The following is a 20,052-nucleotide window of genomic DNA, read 5'->3' on the forward strand; positions in this document are numbered from 1 at the left end:
CCGTAAATACTGTCCTACCTTTAACCCTTAAAGCTGCGTACAAGTCAGATCACATCTGTTTTTGCTGTTACAATAGTAATTGGTACATTGCATCTAGATATTTTAAATGTGACATTGTCATTACATCATATTTACTCTCATAAATGGCATTGGAGCACGTGACAGGACACAAGCTCTCAATGATACAGTAGTTATTGTCTAGTTGCAAGGTGAACAAAAGTAGCTTTGCCTTCCCTGCAGTTAAAACCGGAGACCGAATCTTAAACTACAATTGCGCTAGGTACAGTAGGTATATATAAAAGCCGTTATACTAGTCTTTTTCGGTTTATGTGCTTAAAATGGTATTCATTTCCACGGAATGTACTCATGCACATTCATCGCACAAAATACATTGGGACGATTTCTCTATAGTAAAGTATTACTAGTTTTATAAAGCGACGGCTAGGGAATGCCGACAGACAGCAGTTCAGTTAGCTAAGGAATTAGAACTACCGTGTTTATGAAACAGTAATTTTAGAAGTAAAACGTTCTTCGATCTGCCTGACGTGACTGCTGCGTATTAAATACAGCCATATGGGTAGAACAATGGGAGCTATATAGAAAAGCCTTATATAGATATCTATATATACGGGAGTTAATGTACCGTGAATTGAGCCCCGCTGTTTTTATGCAAGATGTGCACGTGTTGTTTTGACGCGCGTAAAGAAGTGAGTAAAGAAAGTATTCATTAGGACTATTTCCAATGATGATCCTTATTCTGGGAATTGAAAATGCGGGAAAATCCACATTACTGCAGCAATTGGAAGTAGGTGATATCTGCAGCGATCTAGGGCGTTCAGTTCCCGTAGAGTTCGTTGAGTATAAAAATGTCGTCGTGTTATCCTGGGACCCAAGTAAACTTCAGGATATCTATACATCCCCGGGAGAATGCTATAGGTACAGCAAAGCTTTCATATTTGTTGTGGATGCCACAGATACAGAACATTTAAGAAGAGCGCGCATTGAGCTTCATCGGATAATGTCCACAAACCCGCTCGGTAGTCGGCCTCTTTTAATATGGTCAAATAAGCAAGATCTGCCAGAGGCGCTGTCGAATCGAGAGGTCTGCAGACGCCTGGGAATAAGCAGCAGACTCAATTCGCCCTGGCTGGTACAGGACGTTTCAGCTCTATCCGGAAAGGGAATATACGAAGGGTTGCAATGGCTGACTACAGTACTAGAGAGCAAACACAAGGGCATTTCAATCAATGATCAACCGCCTAGCATCCCTGATCAACCGGAAGATTCTTCTGATGAAGATGCATTCAACGACGATAGTGATTTTGCTGTGGATAGTGAACACGAAACCGTGATAAAGCTTGTTTAATCCACCAAAATGCGCTGTGTCACAGGGTACTCTCTCACATCCCAACAATTGCCTTCCCCGCTCATACAGATGAGCACGTAGCGTCTATGCTATACGTAAGGCAGTTTCACTAGATAATACGTAAGTAGTCATTATTGATGACTCGTATGGGAATTCGAAGCCCCCCAACCATTTACATATGCCACTCAACACCGTAAATGGCGTCTGTATTAAATTTAAATAGCGACTACTACCCTAAGCCTTCTCATATCATAATTGACCTTTTCTTTTGTATTAATGGTGGAGCAGCTATTAGCGGCCCCTAGCCGGACAATGCTTACGGTAGTTAGAATTAAACACATAATCAAACAATGCAATCGCTGCACGGTTCTAGTGGATGCAATCGCAAACTAGCTTAAATAATACATAAAGCCTACATCTATTATTGTAACTAGAAGCACATAAACTGCCATAAATAAGGCATAGTTCTTCGTTACCCTGCCTCTTTATTTGGTGCCTTTAATGTTTATCCGATCTTTGGTGTTCTGTATTTCAAAAAATTTTATGAAGAACTTGATAAAACTATAGATTATAAACTCACTACAAAATAACCAACCAAAAACAAAGCAGCTAGAAACCAAACGCAAGTATGTTAGAAAACACCGTTGTTGCTATTTGATTCTGCATTTGACCAGGCTATTAGGGAACCTTTAGTGAAGCTAAAATGATCTTTTGCTGTTATTATATGTTAAATCTGTGTGAGTGAATCTAATTTCATGTACGTGTTCAGATAGGGGAAAAAGTTGGTAAGGGTATCCATTGAACATGGAAGATGGAAACAAACCAAGAGAGAAGTAGTTTCTAGTATGCATTGAGGAGATGGGTTGTGACTATCTCCCCACTGCGTACTGCGAAAAGCGGGATCTTTGTTTAAGCGGGATGGAGATTTTGCCACCTCGAAGACCACGTGACTGCTAATGTGCATTACTTTCTGACATCCATTAAAACCGAACGCAAGGTCAATTGCAGAAGCATCATTTAGTCCAATATATTCAATACGGTTACTAACTATATTTTTGCAGATATGGGTGTTTCTTTCTCCAAGTTGTTCAGCAACCTTTTCGGTCACAAGGAAATGAGAATTTTGATGGTTGGTCTTGATGGTGCCGGCAAGACCACCGTGTTGTACAAGTTGAAATTGGGCGAGGTGGTAACCACAATCCCAACTATTGGCTTCAATGTTGAGACCGTAGAATATAAGAATATTTCCTTTACCGTCTGGGACGTTGGTGGACAAGACAAGATTAGACCCTTATGGAGACACTACTTCAGGAACACAGAGGGTATCATCTTCGTTGTTGATTCTAACGATAGATCTCGTATTGCAGAGGCCAGAGAAGTTTTGCAGAGAATGTTGAATGAAGATGAAATTAGAAACGCAGTGCTATTGGTTTTTGCCAACAAACAAGATTTGCCAGACGCCATGTCTGCTGCAGAGATTACCGAAAAATTGGGCTTGCACTCCATCAGACAACGTCCATGGTACATTCAGGCTACTTGTGCTACCTCTGGTGAAGGTTTGTACGAAGGTTTGGAATGGTTAAGCACTAATTTGAAGAACCAAGCTTGAATGCTATTTCCATATTAATATACGATGTCATAGTTATCTTTAGATTAGGCTGTAAATGGAACTAGAGATGTCTTTAAAGACTCCAGTATACTATATTATTTTCTGACAATTCTACTATGGATGCAGTAATGAGCTATTTTTATATCTACCTTCATATAAACTAAGCAGAAAGTGCACATGCAGATTCGGTAACATCACGTGATCTAAACAGGATCTATGACGGTCCACCCATACATACGAGAAATTTATGTGTGGGTGTAAATATCTATGGTCTACAGAAAAGTCTGTAGGTAAAATTCCGCCTGTTTTTGAAAATTTTCTAAGACATTCCCGGAAAGCAGTTTACCCGACCCACGCCTGTAGGCCTATACCATTTACATGCTGTTACATGTTGACGGTCACTTAGACGATTGAAGGTAGACTTTTGATACAGATACAGTAAGAATCAATCAAAATGGTATGTTAGACTACGAGCTGAGTGAATAGTGTAGTTTGTGAGAGGTTTTGTGCGAAGATCCGACTTTTATTAGATGATAATGCCCGATGCTTAACTGTGATGATGATATTTGAGGCTTTGAATACAGTTTTATGGAAAGCTAAAAAAAATTCCTCATATATACAAGATAACCGTGGGTTATAATACCGATATGAGTTTCTCCACTTACTAGAGCTGTTTTCATGAAGATCTATGGATTTTTATACTAACATTATGTCTTAGGCCGGTGTTAAAGCTTACGAATTGAGAACCAAGTCCAAGGACCAATTAGAACAACAATTGGTTGACTTGAAGAAGGAGTTGGCTGAATTGAAGGTCCAAAAGTTGTCTAGACCATCTTTGCCAAAGATCCACACTGTCAGAAAGAACATCGCTCGTGTTTTGACTGTTATCAACCAAAACCAAAGACAAGCTGTCAGAGAGTTGTACAAGGGTAAGAAGTACCAACCAAAGGACTTGAGAGCCAAGAAGACTAGAGCTTTGAGAAGAGCTTTGACTAAGTTCGAAGCTTCCAGAGTCACTGAAAAGCAAAGAAAGAAGCAAATTGCTTTCCCACAAAGAAAGTACGCTATCAAGGCTTAAGTTCCTATGTAAAACGTATGTTTATTAGTTTACTTTTTTATCAAGTATAATTATTGCGATCTAAGGTAGTATTGCTTAATGCGACATTTCAGTGATTAGGATTTATCATTAGCTTTTAGCGTTTAAATGTACGAAACACTAAACGCTAAAAGCTACAAAGAAATGCAATACTCGTGTTATGTAAAAACGAAGTCCATTCTAATCTATTTATTACGTTGCTTCGTCATCCTAAACTCTTCGATTTTATTTTTTAAGGACTCGTTGGGTATAACATCCTCTAGCTTAAGTGGTGTCCTGTTAAATGGATCAGTGGAATCACTCAACAAATGTGCTTTAATAGTGCTGCGATCAATAGTGACCTTCGAGGTTGGTAAAATAACCGGATCCTTCATAATAGTATACATTAGTGGATCCAAAAATTCGTCTGGTACATCTCCCATATCCATATCTTCTTCTTCAGCATCTAATTTACGTTGGTAAGTCTTGTTGGCGAAGTTAGTAAGCTTTTCGCACTGTTCTGGGGACGCCAACCCGGTTTTATGTCCTAAAATGTGTACCAAGCGATCGAAGAGGTCTTTGTTAAATGAACGGCCATCTCTAGCAACTGCAGAAATAAACTCATCCTGCTCAGATAAATTGATGTATATCTCAGAAAGAGATTTTAATAAAGATTTAGGGTTAAATTGGAATTTGCTAGGGTCTTTAACTTTAAGTTCACGACATTTGGGTCCGACCAAAGAAACCAGGTTGTAGTTCAACATGCCGGCAAGTCTATCAACCAGCTCTGGAGATACGAAAGCTTTGGGAATATCTCTAGTGAAAACATTGAATAGAATCATCGATTTATCTGCTAAGCTGCATGAAGATCTCGCTTGACGTTCTGCCGCTGTTAGTTTAGCTTGAAGTTCCTCATTATCTTCCTCCCTGGTAGGAGGTAGGTTACGAGCTCTAAGCTCCAACTCCTTTGATATATTATGGACTTCTGTTAAGTTAGTTAGCCCTTCATCAAGCAAAAATGTTAGGTCATTCAACATCCGAGCAATAAACCTAATGAAGAAGTCAGGATTCTTTTGGGATTGTAGGAAAAGCTCATTCCTGTAGGCGGAAATCTTATATAGTTCTTCCAAAACAATAGAAATGCTGTAACGAGCATTGAATTTATCATAGAATTGAGATGATGAGCCCGTTTTTTCAACTATCACGTAGAAATCCAGCAATGCGTAGAATATGTTTTTCCTTACCAATTCACAGTTCTCAAATATTTCCATCATGAATCCGGGTGAATTATCCCCCAAAGCAGTCGCACCGATACTCAACACCTGAACCAACTTACCCTTCAAATGTGGATTAGAAACTAATTCCGGGCAACGCAAGATAACTGTTGCCAATTCAACAAAAGAATGAAGCCTTGGGTGCCTGAATATAGGGTTGTTAATATACTTCGAGATGTACAAACAATAATTGATAGGGCCCTCAACCACAAACTCCGGATAATATTTAAATGGAACCTGAGCATGAGCTCGCAAGAATTCTGCATTGTCGACATTCTCTACGCCCACCTGATCAGGAATTAACGGTAATTCTAAGTTTTTAAAAGGGAATTCATGGGATGGATCCACCACCCGAACAAGAAAAGTTGAAACACCGCAAATAAATTCAAAAACTTCCATTTGTATTTCTTTGTTTGAAAAAACACCTTGAATCGAATCAAGTATTGATTGTAAGGTAGTACAAGTCTTCTCTAAACTTGGCAATTGCATCGCCGCAAATCTAGCAAAGATATCTGTGTTGGATGAATTGTTTGCCGCATCTTTTATTTGTTTTAACTCTTGCTTCATTCGTTTCAGTTGCGGAGTCACCTTTTCATCATAAAGAAGAGTCCCCCCTAGACCATAGTGCAAATACGTTAACGTAAGGAAGAAACAATCACTGATGAAGTTAGGTTTATTATCATCGGATTTTCTGTTTTTATCATGGAATTCGTCCGCCTCCTTGAAGTCAGAATTCATGCGGGTTTCTTGGGACAAGTCAATATACAGATTCAAATTGTTAAAGTAGTTGACATCTATCTTATCAATTTTCTTGTAGGTACTATCAAGAAAAGGCTGTGAAAACCTCACTAGAATTAATGTAATATTTGTCATAAATGCATTTGATGACAACTTATTATGCTGAGCATGATCTCCTCTTCTTAGATGATTTTTGTTCACAATTTGCGCGAAATATGATAAAACACCGTTACGGGATTCAGAAGAACCCCTTATGATCTTGTCCACAATATAGAACAACCTGTTTAGAATAACCTTGTGCTCAGTTTGAAGAGACTCATGGATAATATTGGTTTGTTGTTGGGTCCTTTCCAAGTTTTCACCGTAGTTCCTAGCTGCAACGTTCAAATTCATAGGCGATAGTGTTAAAATAGGCCCCAAAAGGGTTATCTTTTCAATACTATTAGGCTTTGCATCATAAGGGAAGAAAAATCCATCTAACTGGGAAAATATAGCGGCTACTGGCTTAAAAGATACAAATAACTCAAATAGGGTTAACACGCGATTGTAAGTAAGATCATTTAAATCGAACTTGTTGGCCCTAGAATCGTTCATTTCTTTAATAAGTTCTATAAGCGCAGAAAAGAAGTTATTTGTAACCTCAAAAACAGTTTCATCCCTAATAGCTCTCTGAATCATAGCTGAAAGTAAATCGGTATATTGATCTGTATGTTGTACGATATCTCGAACATAAGTCAAGAAACTCCCTCCTATGGCAAACTCTTCAATCTGGAAACAAACCACAGCATATCCAACTAACAACCTTTCAATTTCTACCAAAGTATTCTGTACATCTTGATCTGTATTGCTCTTGTTAAGTCTCTTGAGCTGCTGACAACGTTGGAATGAATCATGTAAATAACCCAAAGGTTGTTGTTGTAGGCGGCCATTTTCAGTTAATTGAGAGACCAGAAGTGAATCAAGAGATTCTAATGTAAAATCTAATACACCTTCATTGTCATCTTCATGAATTAAAGTATATTTTCTTGTAGCGGAAGATAAATCAGAGGGGTCATTAGTAATGCATAATATGTCTTTAATTACCGATTGAACAGAACTTGACATATCGAAATTCCCGGGTATTTAAAGTGAGCTAATTAAAAAATCACAGTTCTAAATACCGACAGCGCTTTAACTACTGTTTTTCGATATTACTTGCATATAGTGTTGAATCTTTAACATTACTATTCCCTTAGAACTCAGCCACCCAAAAGGGAGTACATTGTCCGTATGTAATGATCTTAATCTATAGTTTATAAAGAGTGTATGTAAGAGTCTAAAAGCTGTCTATAGCACACTGCTAAACCTTACCATTCCGGTAGCTAATTTTCTGTGCGAGGTAAAGAAGGTCAAATAATCTTATACTTGTTAATGCCAATCTTCAACTATATGAGGTAAATCATGTTTCTGATGTTAAACCACCCTATTCTCTAATGAGCAGTTAGGTATATGATGCAAATGCACATAGGCAGCAGTCAGTACATGTTATCTATAGTATCGCGATATTCTCAATATAGTAACTCCAGTTTTAGTCGGTTCTGAAACCGAGTTTTGGTAAAATTTCCTGGGAATCAGATTTAGTAACCTATAATGGCTACCATATGAGAAACAATTGTAGAGAAAATAGCGTAGATAAAGAAGACAAGAAAAGTCTATCTGTACACTTTACTAAGTACGTCATTAGAGCTTAAACTGTTGAGACAATAGGCCGCTGGAAATTTTTTGCTACTATTGTTAGCATTACCGTAACCGGTTGATAAATATATAACAGCCACATAAATGTCTCGCATTTCAGGAACACGTTTTTCGATACATGTTAGATACCTACTGGCCAGAAAATTTTTAAAGTGAAACCCTCATCGCATTGTTTCTAAAATCTGCTTCGTAACGGAGTTCTTTTTGTGTGTGTAAGACCCTGATGTCAGGATTGACAAATAGGGTAATTCTTTACCTTTACAGTAGATAAAACTCTTCAGGAATTCGCAGCAATAAGAATTACCGTTCTATGCCAAGATGAAATCTTGCTTCTACGTAAGCCCCTTGCATATTCGTGAAAATTACTTGTCAATGGCGCAAGAAGGATTTTCCAAAGTATGAAAACATTCTTTTAAAGTCAATTAATTACCTTGAAAAAACATTTTCTCAGGGACTCCGATTAAGTTACAGGAAGACTCAAAATTTAGATGCGGGGAGGGGGGATAACCGTAACTTAGTAATCGTCACTGTCCTTTCATATACTACCTTACAGTAGTTAATATATCATTTCCTAAATATATCAATTACATGCAGTAAATTATTGTCTTAGTTGCAGAGTGTATTTTAATGAACTAAAAGTCTCAATAACTCCTTCAAACTTACATACACTCATTAACTCACTTTACTGTGATAATCAAAGCTAGATGGTTGCATAACCGGTTTAGAAGGACCGAAGTGTCTTAAATAGTTTTTATAATCCGTTTTATATACTAAAAATAAGTTGTGCGGTGAACCATTATAATCAATCATACACAATCGTAATAACCATATTAAAAGTTCACTAAGTTGACTGGAATCGGTAAATGAGTTCGCAATTAAAGCAAAATGTCATTACCAAAGAAGTCAAAACAATAATTCAACCGCTTATTCACAACCAGATAGCAAGTGCGAATATTTCATCATTTCTTGGTGATCTCCACAGCCCAGTTTAATGTCAAATGATTGTTCTGGTCATCGTCAATGAACTTTGAAACTGCACTATAGTTCCCTCTTCCAAGAAATCCAGAAGGAGCTTCACTTGCAGGTAACTCCACCTCGTAAAATGGCCTTTGTTTAGTGTTAGGGGCGTAAGAGCCTAGGTGGTTATCAATCCTATCCACTGCAATACCTGCTTTTTTGATATATTGCACATATCTCAAGCCAGTAATAATTTCATGTTGTACCCTAAACTTAATTTTTAGCATATAAACCGAATTCTCCTTAATTTTATACCTTTTGGATGCCAATTCTTTAATTGCTTGGTCGGAGGAAAAATCAAATGTTATTGGTTCTGGTTCAGTATCAATTAACAATTGAATGCATTTAATTACGACCTTCTTATCTGGTTCTGAGGACTCTGGTGGCAAAATATCGTCGGATAAACCAAGTGACTCTTTCCATTTAGCCAATGATTCGTCTTCAGCATCTAATTTCTTGTATTCTTCTAAGGTTTTCTTAGCCTTAACCTTGTAATTAATCTTTGGGTTGGTCTCCTCGAACTGTTCGAACTCCGTGTCGTCTGTCATAGCATACAGCGTTCTCTATTAAACACTAGATTGAAAATATGTAAAGCGGTAAACTATGTCTTTGACCTTAATGTCCAAATTTAACGTCCTCCAAATGATACTATTGCAGCTTGGATTTACAAATGATACAGCCCCTATTAGCATACGCGTGTTTATTTTTTGTTTATTTTTTTTTTTTTTTTTTTTTTTTTAAGTGAAGCATATTGGGTTACGTAAGTTAATTTTGCTATGTTAGAAGGAAAAGAAAACTTTATAGCTTATTCGTTTGATACTGGCATTAAACAATTGCTTAATTAAAACATGAAACGATTGATATTATTGCTAAATAGATGTTATCTATAACAATGAAAACTTTCTTAATTAGTAACTGGAAGTAGAATATTACTTTATTGATTTCTTTTTGACCTTTTTGGGTTGGATGAATTGAAGTTGAAGTAGTACATTAGTTATCTAATACACACGTTTTCAGTTAAACAAAAATAGGCTTTCGGTGGTGGAGTAGAAGAATGAAGATTTATGGTGGATTCAGGTGATATCTTGTAAGATGGTAATTATTTAGATCTTCAGATTTCTAGTTTGTTCATTAATATGCAATAAAAGGATTGAAAAAAACGTAGAATTCTGGAGCTCTTACAAGAAGTAGTCAGGCGTTTTCCTACTTACAGTTGGTTCACCAGATCTTACTGAGGGATCGTACTGCAAAAATTGTCTGTTGTGATTCTCGTCAACTTCCATAATAGCTGCCTGGTTACCACATCTGTAACAATAGTTAGGTGCACTGAAAATTGTGACAACGCTTTGCTGATGGGACCATGCAAATCCATCCATAACTAACTGATGTGCTCTTGCAATCAACGACAAGTCGTTGGTGTGATTGAATTGTTCACTAATGTCTTGGCCAAATGTGAAACCCGCACCTCTTGGACTAATACCCCAACCACCCCGATCATCAGGATCAGACCATAATAAATCACACATAGGGCCTTCATGTGGAACCTCCTGTATTCTGTTTAACTCGCGAACCTGATCTATTGTTTCGACCATGGGTGAAAGGCCTCCATGGAGACAGAAAATTTTGTTGTCGACTAATGCAGTGATTGGAAAGTAATCAAACAAGTCCGTGAACATTTTCCAAACGTTCGCGCTCCCGTACTTCCTTAGACACTCATCGTAGAAACCATATACCTGCGTAATTTGTCGAGACTCATGATTACCCCTTAAAATCGTAATTCTCTTTGGATACCTCACTTTCATCGCTACCAAATAAGACACAGTCTCAACACTATAATAACCACGATCCACATAGTCCCCCATAAACAAGTAATTAGTGTCGGGGCACGGACCACCAATTTTAAATAGCTCTATTAAGTCATGAAATTGTCCGTGGACGTCACCGCAAATAGTCACCGGTACACTTACCGGCTGTACATTCTCCTCAAACTGTAGCACATCAACAGCCATTTTGCACAACTTGCCTACATCCTCCTCTGCTAGTACTTGACATTTAGACAGATGCTCTATCCATTTGTCTAATTGATTTATCTTCGCACCCGTCAGCTCCAGGGGGTTTGGGGATTTGTTTTCCGCTATTTCAGAAGTAGTGTTCCTGTTAACAGTGTTGTAGTAAGAAACGGATTCCACCCCGGAATCCTCCTCAATAGCTTGGTGTAGTTGATCCTCCATCGCGTCTTTCATTGGCACATCGTTATCTATATCCATAATGATCGATTAACTCACACTTCCTAAACTGTTTACCAAAAATATTGTACGTAGTATACCCTGTAAAACTATCAAACCGCCCAGCGCAATAAAAGTACCACTTTAATCCACTTCAAAAGATAAATATAACAAGCACTGATGCTGGGATCCTGATTATACTTTTTACAAGCAAAGGATTAATAAAATACAATGTGACTCAATAAAAATAACTGGCTCCAAAACTACTGGATTCTCAATATTTCGGTATTGGTACAATAAAACGTTAACTCACAACTATATCAAACTCTCAACAGCTTTAAACCAATAATTTCTTTACTTTAATCGCTAGGTGTCAAATTTCAATCAACTGTTATGCTATACCTTTTAAGTAAAAAAAATATAAAAAAAAGTGTTGCTGCCTAGTTCTTAACTGGAATCGACTATATTATCAAATGCGATAGGTTCTGAAAACTTCTTTTCTAGTTGATATCCGTTGGGCTATGTGAATTGTGGACGTTATCACGCTTCTTGTTCAATAAAAGTTCTTCTCGATCTTTTCACTATAGTCTGTTTACCGTCGGGTTGGTGGCAAAAGGGGTGGCCTTTACGAATCCGATCGGTCGTTCTTTTTTTTGTTTATTTTTTCACCAAGGGAGGGTAACAGTATATAAATATCACGTAATTGAAATCGTTTAAAAGCCTCGAAAGCAACGGCGGCTAATATGAAAACTAACCTACATAATGGTTAGTGTGAAACAGTCTATGAGCCTATTTATGTATTTAGAATTATTTTTAATATTTGTTACTACTTTGATTAAAAAGTTACTTGTAGTTTCAGATATCGGACGACTAGGAGCAGTTTGCAACGTTTGCTGACGCCGGTGTCAGTGACACAGATAAATAAAAGCTTTATTTTAATTATACACAATTATGCTAGGAATACAAACGGATCGAAATAAAGCATGCCATCAGTCAAGAATTACTTACCGCACACTGTAGGGTTTGCTCTCGATAATGACGATGTTACTTTTCCAAACTACGTGCCTAATAATGCGCAGTCATTACCACGCACATCAAATGGGATCCGGCAACTAGTCATCGAGAAGCAAAATCAAAGGGTATTTCCCACATACAATAGACTACTAGACAGAATGGAGGACGCGCTTGTACGGTGGCGACCTCCTGCTTCGTCTCACGTAGGGTCCTCTCTTGCGATTCACGGTTCGCATCCGTACCAGAAGGATTTTGGCGAGCACAAGGCTATGTCAAAGGAATTTACCGAGTCCATTGAGCAAATGAAACAAATATTTCTGAATTGCTGGACAAAAGATGGCACGCAGTCAGAAGTAGTAGAAGAAAATGACACAGCTAGTGATTATTCTCTTCCGCTAGCACTTTCGGGCGGTGACAGCGAGAATAAACCAAATGGTTCTACATTCGAGACTTTGTCCCCCAGCCGGAAGACTCCGGTTGCATTTCCCATTAAACCTAAAACAACTTCACCCAGGACTGGTCCCGATGAAGATATACAGACGACGTTAAACACATACAAATTCCCTGTGCCATCGTATTATCTCCCGGCAGCCCTACAGCGCCAGCGCCAGCAGCAAGCACAAGACACAGACCGGGTGGGTAATGACGGCCAAACAGGATGGCAGGTTTGGTGCCAATTTTGGAAGGAGTTTTGGATTGATTTAAATAACTTGCTCGTCTGCAGCCTTGACGACGAATTGTATTAAATAAGACTTCAATAGAGAGACTTGTATAATATCAATTAACACCTTTGCACCACACCAAAATGAATTTCATAATGTAAATTTGACAACGAAACAGGGGGGATTTTGGAATTAACAAATCTGTTCGAGAGTATTTGGTTAACCTGAAACCTGCCATTTGCTTATTGCGAACATAAAGACGGTTCAGACAAGTTTAGTACGATCTATTTAGTGCTTTGTTGATTGCAAAACTCCAGAGGCGTTTGGTATTCATTTTAGAAGGATGGCAGGGGCTTTGGAAAACGCACGTAAGGAAATCAAAAGAATCTCTTTGGAAGACCATGCAGAGACTGAATATGGGCAAATATACTCTGTTTCAGGTCCAGTGGTGGTTGCTGAGAATATGATCGGTTGTGCAATGTATGAATTAGTAAAAGTTGGCCACGAAAATTTGGTTGGAGAAGTTATTAGAATTGACGGTGATAAGGCCACTATCCAAGTGTACGAAGAGACTGCAGGTGTGACAGTTGGTGATCCTGTGTTAAGAACTGGTAAACCTCTCTCTGTTGAATTAGGACCTGGTTTGATGGAGACTATCTATGATGGTATCCAAAGGCCGTTGAAGGCCATTAAGGACGTGTCACAATCAATTTACATTCCTAGAGGTATTGATGCGCCTGCATTGAGCAGAGAGATCAAATGGCACTTCACCCCAGCTAAGCTATCTGCTGGTGACCATATCACTGGTGGTGATATTTTTGGTTCGATAATGGAGAATTCTCTACTTGAAGACCATAAGATCCTCTTGCCACCCAGGGCTAGAGGTACAATTACCTGGATCGCTCCAGAAGGTGATTACACTGTTGATGAAAACATATTAGAAGTTGAATTTGATGGTGCTAAGTCTTCTTATTCTATGTATCATACGTGGCCAGTTCGTGTTCCAAGACCCGTGACTGAAAAATTAACTGCTGACCATCCACTATTGACAGGCCAAAGAGTTTTAGATGCTTTATTCCCATGTGTCCAGGGTGGTACTACATGTATTCCAGGGGCATTCGGTTGCGGTAAAACTGTGATTTCCCAATCCTTATCCAAGTATTCTAATTCAGATGCCATTATATACGTTGGTTGTTTTGCAAAGGGGACTGACGTTTTGATGTCAGATGGTGCTGTTAAGGCAATTGAGGATATCAATATTGGTGACTTTGTTATGGGAAAGGATGGCAACCCACGTGAAGTTACAGCGCTTCCAAGAGGCAGAGAAATGATGTACAGAGTGGGGGATGAAAATTCTGAATTTGAATTTGTTTGTAATGGTGCTCACAAGTTGGTTGTTGAGACTCCAAGATCAGTACGTGTTACAAGAAATGGTCCAAAACATACTGTTAACTATTTAGGAATGTGTTATGAACAGACCAAGGACGGTAGAGTGATCGAGTTGTGTAAGCAAATTTCAAAAGACTTTGAAACTGCAGAAGAATTCATGAGCTTTACTGCTGAAATGCCTAAGGACAAAATCCAGTGGACCATTGAGGCAAGAGATGTTCAACTTATCGAACCTGCTGTTCGTGAGCTTACCACACAAATCATTTCTCCAATTAATTATGAAGGAAGGAAATTAGTGGAATACTTATCAAATTTGAAGGTGGACAGTCCAGTTGAGCTTCCATTTATCGTCGCATACTTTTTAGGTTTATGGTTTAGTAATTCATCAGAAACCTTAACTGTTGGTGCGGAATTATTTTCCCGTATAAGTAAAAGCGCCCAGATGCTAGGGTTGGCTGCTGAGAGGAAATCTAATCAACTAGTTGATATCAATATCAAGAACTCTATACTTTCTGATGTTATTTCTGAATTTGGTTTTGAAAATGGAGCTACCAAACAGATTCCTGACTTTTTACGTACCGAGTTGGTTTTGGTTAGAGAATATTTCTTGGCGGGTATTGTTGACTGTTTAGGATCGATTGAAGATGTTGCAGAAGGTTACGTATTAAAAATTGACATACCAAAAACATCTTTGGGAACTGCTTTAATTCCTTTACTTCGTTCTTTAGGCTTGAATACACACTTGGCTGACAGCACATTGAATGTTTCAGGAAAAAGCTCATTGGAGTCTTTATTAAGCTTATCCGGCAATACAAACATCGCCAGGCCTTATAATGTTACGAGAGAATCTCAAAACTTCAAGTTTTTCTTGGAAGAACAAGGTGAAAATGACTACTATGGTATTACATTACCCGAGGATTCTGATCGCCAATTTTTATTGAGCAACCAAGTCTTAGTTCATAACTGTGGTGAACGTGGTAATGAAATGGCTGAAGTTTTAATGGAATTCCCTGAGCTATTCACTGAAGTGAACGGTAGAAAAGAACCTATTATGAAACGTACGACATTAGTCGCAAACACCTCCAATATGCCAGTCGCAGCCAGAGAAGCTTCAATCTACACGGGTATTACCCTAGCTGAATATTTCAGGGATCAGGGTAAGGATGTTTCTATGATTGCAGATTCCTCATCAAGATGGGCAGAAGCTTTAAGAGAAATCTCCGGTAGATTGGGTGAAATGCCTGCCGATCAAGGGTTCCCCGCATATTTGGGAGCGAAGTTAGCTTCATTCTATGAAAGAGCTGGCAAAGCGATCGCGTTAGGCTCTCCAAACCGTGTGGGCTCTGTTTCCATCGTTGCAGCAGTCTCACCAGCAGGTGGTGACTTTTCAGATCCAGTGACTACATCCACGTTGGGTATTACCCAGGTCTTTTGGGGTTTGGATAAGAAATTGGCTCAAAGGAAGCATTTTCCATCTATTAACACTTCTGTTTCATATTCCAAATATACCAATATTTTGAACAAGTATTACGATAACAACTATCCTGAATTCCCAACGTTGAGAAACCGCATTAAGGAGATATTGTCTAATTCAGAGGAGTTGGAGCAAGTCGTGCAATTAGTGGGGAAATCAGCCCTATCAGATAGTGATAAGATCGTTTTGGATGTCGCTAATTTAATTAAGGAGGATTTTCTTCAACAGAATGGATACTCTACCTATGATGCCTTCTGTCCGATCTGGAAGACCTATGATATGATGAAAGCCTTCGTATCATACTATGATGAAGCACAGAGGAGTATTTCCAACGGTGCTAATTGGGCAAAATTATCTGAAGCCACCACAGACGTTAAGCATGCTGTCTCCTCATCGAAGTTCCTTGAACCAAGCAGAGGTGAGAATGAAGTGCATTCTGAATTCGAAAAAATATTCTCTACAATTCAAGAAAGATTTGCAGAATCTACTGATTGATAAACCGACATGATATATAGATGTTGAATACCGTGGATTCGTCCCCTTTATACTAAGTAATACCATTTGAACTTCTTGGACTTTAACTACGAACAAATCCTCTCAAAACTAATTTGATACGAATAGACTGAACTTAATAACCCGTCGAACTCTCCCGAAAGGAAGTACTCCAACTGAATAATCTTTAAAGGCTTAGAAAAGCTGACATGAATTAAACTATAGAATAGCTAAAAACTGACTCTCATTGGGAACAGTATTTAAAATATGTTCAACTATATCAGAGACTGTAAATGATAGAAAACATAAGACATAAAAATCAATTGAAAGGAAACGTATTTAGGAATCGCTATCAATCAACGTATGCAGTAGTGTCTCTATCCGTTTATTTGGATCTGGCTCTCACCTTCCGTCTCTTTCTCTTCAATCTTCTAACTCTCTTCTTTCTCCACTTGGCTCTCATTTCTGAAGTAAGTGTTTCTGGTGTTATAAAAGAACAAAGTAGAAGGAAGTTGTAAGAAAGATCTTAACAGTACAGAAGTATTTTGTTTAAATTATCCATCGTAGGTGAAAGTTGCATCGGGGCGAGTAGAGACAGGATACCTCCCGGCGAATTGCTTGGGTCATGGTTTCCGGGTAACATTTTCTAGAAAAATTTCGCCAGGGCTTTACCCTGAGTTGAAATAGGATTCCTATGCCTTCTTCTGTGTAGCACGTGACTTGTAATCTTGATAAAGGGCTACCATTTCCGGAAGTACCATACTAATAGCCCCAATGCACAATCTTTAGCAATGGTTTATACGCCTAGGGCTAAGATGCTGCTCTATGTATTTGTACTTTAACAGTACAGCCACAAAATAACATAATGTACGGATGTTTCTCTAAATGTACGGATGCGACAGTCATTGCGATTGGAATGGAATTTAAGGGTATTGAAAAAAGGGGAATCCAGCTGAAGTGTAACATGTAGTATGTTAAATTATATCAGCATTATGTACCTTGCATTAAAAAATCTACATTATTATCATCATCGCTCGTGCATCTATCTGTCATCTTGTTGGGATTCAGTCTCCTCTGCCTTTTTAGCTTTCTTTCTAGATCTAGTCCTGGTCTTTCTAGTACTTTTTCCTTGCGTACTTTCCATTAATCTCCGCTTTTCTTGTTTCATTGCAATCGTAAGATCGCGTCTTATTTCGTGAATAGACAAATTATCCATGAGTTTGTCGAGTAAGTTATTATTTAGTAACATAGATTCTGGAGCATCAAAAGCCGGGTATCCTGTGGAGCCTCCGTCGGTCAACATTTCTGAATATTCCTTCAAATCAACAAAATCTACATGCTGTTTTCCGTTGCCTTGCATTAAACTTTCCAAGTGTCTAGCACCGGCGTATGCCTTATAGTTACAGTATGCACGATAGGCTAAGTAAAATCCTGGGATATTCGGAAGCAGTGGTACAATTGCAATGGGTATCGTGAGTGGCAACCCCAATAGGCAGAGATAGAAGTATTTCTTATGCACCTTCTTGCCCCTCTGCCATAGCTGATTTAATTCTGAGACCACGACATTCTCTGGAACTATGCTACGGGGATAGTAGACATGAACAGGTTTCGGGTTAACTACCTCTTCCATCAGTTTTAGCTCTTGTCCACTCAGTTGCAGTTCATCGCCTTTACGCAAGTTCATCACTTCTGCGGTCCGTTTCTTCACCAGCTCTACGCGCTTCAAAATGTATGACTCCGAAGGAAAGCTAGTCAATGATCGCTCTATCCATGCGATGCGAACCAACAACAGATTGACCCACGCTACAATCTGTATTGTGACTACATTAGTTGACTTTTCCATGTTTCGCCAAACATTGGTCGCCTTCTGTATCATTTTTTGCTCATACCTTACAAATTTACTCTTGGTATTCAGCAGCTCTTTAGTATGCTTGAAGTAGAAGTAGCACTTCTCTGTAGTTACGGGAATTACAATAATTTTGAGTGGGTCTTTAAGATAATCCTGAAGAGTGAACACGCGCTCAGGAACAACATTCAGCGGCGGAACCTTAGTGTGAGAAGCCGTTAACCGCCTTATTGCATTAAACATTGAAAGCATTTTTCTTGACTAGAATCACTTTTCCACCACAATATCTAAACTAAAGAATAGTAGTGAATCGTTATTCAGAGGTATGACTTAGTAGACTTATCTGACCGGATCACTGCCTAATGCTGCGTATGAGTAAGCTTTGGTATAACCCTATTGCCTTAGTATTATCTCAATTACACAAGTGACATAAGATACCAAGTAATCAATACTCCTTTTTATACAAATTGCTTTCTGCGCGCTTTGTCTGAAAGCTGACAGTTGACAAACGTAAGGGATAGGAAGATGACCCAAAAACAAATCCACATAATAAAAAATAAAGACTGCCTGACACGACAGAACAACATCAGTGGACAAACATTACCCACAGGAATACCAGGGATACCTAGCTAGTGGGGGCCAACGTTCATAAAGCTTGCAGTGTTGTTTTAGGAGTGTAATCGTTTGCTGCAGATAAAATGGCGGTGGAACCTTCGAGGGAAGATGATGAGCAGCATTCTTTAGTAACAAGGTCGGGCTCATCTGATCGCAGGGTGCAAAAAAAACCATCACTTACTCATAGTACAGGTCATGTAAAGCATACGGGCGATGGCGATGGCGAGGTTGTGAGGGGTATGAGTTTAAATGCGTACTCTTTGAAGCCCACGACGGTGCCGCCGTTTGCGCTTGACGCTCACTTCAAGAGATTGAAGTTGAAGGATTCAGCAATGCTCTCGAAGGATAAGGTGACATCCGGTACGCAACGGTTTAAGGACCCATTTCTAGTTTCTTATGATTCTCAATGGAACGAGTTTGTTAATAATATTGATGCGGAAGGGAGACACCCTAAGCAAAGGACAAAAAACTCCGTTTCGCTGCACCCCCAGAGTGGTACTAGTACATCTTCTACGAGCAGCTTGTCTTCTATATCTAAAATGGAGAAGATGCGGGCTATTACACAACAACATCACCATCACCATCATCAGCAACAGCAGCTTAGCCCGAACAGGAGTTCAAGTCTAAGCATTCTCACTGATTTAGAGAGTAATTGGGGTGGTGAGGAACGTTTAAATGCTATATTCGAGGCCCCAATTCTACATGACTATGAATTTAAGAATCAAAAAGACAGAAATGAGTGGACAAAGTATATAAGCCAGTTGAAGCATTTCTACTACGGAAGCATATTCAAGGGCAGCAATTCCCGGAACGTTAGCCTTGAATCTGATGATGATGATGATGATGATGATGTTGGAAGACTTCAGGCTTTTATGGAAAAACATAAACTAGAATTTAGACGCAAGAAACAGTACTGGTTGCAGTTTGAACAGCGTAAAAAACAACAGTGGGGACCCAGTTTCCGCAAATTGTTGCTAGATAACCAATACTTACCGCTTTCATTTAGATTGATCATAATAATGCTTACATGCGTAGCGTTAGGTCTTGCTGTCAGAATATTTGAAAATTCACATCATCGGCTACAGGATAGGACAACCAATGTTCCTCAGCAACCTAGCACCATAATGGCGATCGTGGTAAATACAGTAGCCATTGTCTATTTGATCTACATTGCATATGACGAATTTTCTGGCAAACCGCTTGGTCTACGAAACCCATTAGGTAAAATGCGATTAATCCTTCTAGACCTTCTATTCATTATATTTTCCAGTGCCAATTTATCATTGGCTTTCAACACATTGTATGACAAGACATGGGTGTGTGCAGGAGACGATGATTCTTCAGCTATGGTCCCCAAGATTGATTACATCTGTCGAAAACAGCGCGCCTTATCGGCGTTTTTATTCTTGGTTCTTTTCATGTGGGTCATCACTTTCACAATTAGTATACTTCGGGTGGTGGAAAGGGTAAGTTCTACATCTCCCAGGTAGGAAAAAACATTAAGAATTTGCAGTTAAGGACT

General features: G+C 38.8%; 11 protein-coding genes across 11 annotated transcripts; 6 read left to right on the top strand and 5 right to left on the bottom strand.

Annotated features, from left to right (window-relative positions):
• Positions 1 to 742: 742 nt before the first annotated feature.
• On the top strand, positions 743 to 1,366 carry AW171_hschr31951 (HCL070Wp; the record flags this gene model as incomplete). Its single annotated transcript, XM_018131035.1, has 1 exon — positions 743 to 1,366. The coding sequence occupies one exon, from the start codon at positions 743 to 745 to the stop codon at positions 1,364 to 1,366; it is 624 nt and encodes a 207-aa protein (XP_017987077.1).
• Positions 1,367 to 2,429: 1,063 nt separating this feature from the next.
• AW171_hschr31952 (HCL069Wp) lies at positions 2,430 to 2,975 on the top strand (the record flags this gene model as incomplete). Its single annotated transcript, XM_018131034.1, has 1 exon — positions 2,430 to 2,975. The coding sequence occupies one exon, from the start codon at positions 2,430 to 2,432 to the stop codon at positions 2,973 to 2,975; it is 546 nt and encodes a 181-aa protein (XP_017987078.1).
• A 454-nt stretch (positions 2,976 to 3,429) lies between these two features.
• AW171_hschr31953 (60S ribosomal protein uL29) lies at positions 3,430 to 4,053 on the top strand (the record flags this gene model as incomplete). Its single annotated transcript, XM_018131033.1, has 2 exons — positions 3,430 to 3,432; positions 3,694 to 4,053. 2 exons carry the CDS (start codon positions 3,430 to 3,432, stop codon positions 4,051 to 4,053), a joined length of 363 nt encoding a protein of 120 aa, XP_017987079.1.
• Positions 4,054 to 4,256: 203 nt separating this feature from the next.
• On the bottom strand, positions 4,257 to 7,166 carry UFD2 (ubiquitin-ubiquitin ligase UFD2; the record flags this gene model as incomplete). The annotated part of the gene is made up of 1 exon (XM_018131032.1): positions 4,257 to 7,166. One exon carries the CDS (start codon positions 7,164 to 7,166, stop codon positions 4,257 to 4,259), a length of 2,910 nt encoding a protein of 969 aa, XP_017987080.1.
• Positions 7,167 to 8,755: 1,589 nt separating this feature from the next.
• Positions 8,756 to 9,361, bottom strand: RDI1 (Rdi1p; the record flags this gene model as incomplete). Its single annotated transcript, XM_018131031.1, has 1 exon — positions 8,756 to 9,361. One exon carries the CDS (start codon positions 9,359 to 9,361, stop codon positions 8,756 to 8,758), a length of 606 nt encoding a protein of 201 aa, XP_017987081.1.
• Positions 9,362 to 9,991: 630 nt separating this feature from the next.
• Positions 9,992 to 11,080, bottom strand: AW171_hschr31956 (serine/threonine-protein phosphatase; the record flags this gene model as incomplete). The annotated part of the gene is made up of 1 exon (XM_018131030.1): positions 9,992 to 11,080. The coding sequence occupies one exon, from the start codon at positions 11,078 to 11,080 to the stop codon at positions 9,992 to 9,994; it is 1,089 nt and encodes a 362-aa protein (XP_017987082.1).
• Positions 11,081 to 12,021: 941 nt separating this feature from the next.
• AW171_hschr31957 (uncharacterized protein) lies at positions 12,022 to 12,798 on the top strand (the record flags this gene model as incomplete). The annotated part of the gene is made up of 1 exon (XM_018131029.1): positions 12,022 to 12,798. The coding sequence occupies one exon, from the start codon at positions 12,022 to 12,024 to the stop codon at positions 12,796 to 12,798; it is 777 nt and encodes a 258-aa protein (XP_017987083.1).
• Positions 12,799 to 13,057: 259 nt separating this feature from the next.
• VMA1 (H(+)-transporting V1 sector ATPase subunit A) lies at positions 13,058 to 16,072 on the top strand (the record flags this gene model as incomplete). Its single annotated transcript, XM_018131028.1, has 1 exon — positions 13,058 to 16,072. The coding sequence occupies one exon, from the start codon at positions 13,058 to 13,060 to the stop codon at positions 16,070 to 16,072; it is 3,015 nt and encodes a 1,004-aa protein (XP_017987084.1).
• Positions 16,073 to 16,454: 382 nt separating this feature from the next.
• On the bottom strand, positions 16,455 to 16,532 carry AW171_hschr31959 (HCL062Cp; the record flags this gene model as incomplete). The annotated part of the gene is made up of 1 exon (XM_018131027.1): positions 16,455 to 16,532. One exon carries the CDS (start codon positions 16,530 to 16,532, stop codon positions 16,455 to 16,457), a length of 78 nt encoding a protein of 25 aa, XP_017987085.1.
• A 579-nt stretch (positions 16,533 to 17,111) lies between these two features.
• MRX19 (Mrx19p) lies at positions 17,112 to 18,167 on the bottom strand (the record flags this gene model as incomplete). Its single annotated transcript, XM_018131026.1, has 1 exon — positions 17,112 to 18,167. One exon carries the CDS (start codon positions 18,165 to 18,167, stop codon positions 17,112 to 17,114), a length of 1,056 nt encoding a protein of 351 aa, XP_017987086.1.
• A 446-nt stretch (positions 18,168 to 18,613) lies between these two features.
• On the top strand, positions 18,614 to 20,020 carry SRF1 (phospholipase D regulator; the record flags this gene model as incomplete). Its single annotated transcript, XM_018131025.1, has 1 exon — positions 18,614 to 20,020. The coding sequence occupies one exon, from the start codon at positions 18,614 to 18,616 to the stop codon at positions 20,018 to 20,020; it is 1,407 nt and encodes a 468-aa protein (XP_017987087.1).
• Positions 20,021 to 20,052: the final 32 nt, after the last annotated feature.

Source organism: Eremothecium sinecaudum, chromosome III, assembly GCF_001548555.1.
Source record: "Eremothecium sinecaudum strain ATCC 58844 chromosome III, complete sequence".
Classification (NCBI taxonomy): Eukaryota; Fungi; Ascomycota; class Saccharomycetes; order Saccharomycetales; family Saccharomycetaceae; genus Eremothecium; species Eremothecium sinecaudum.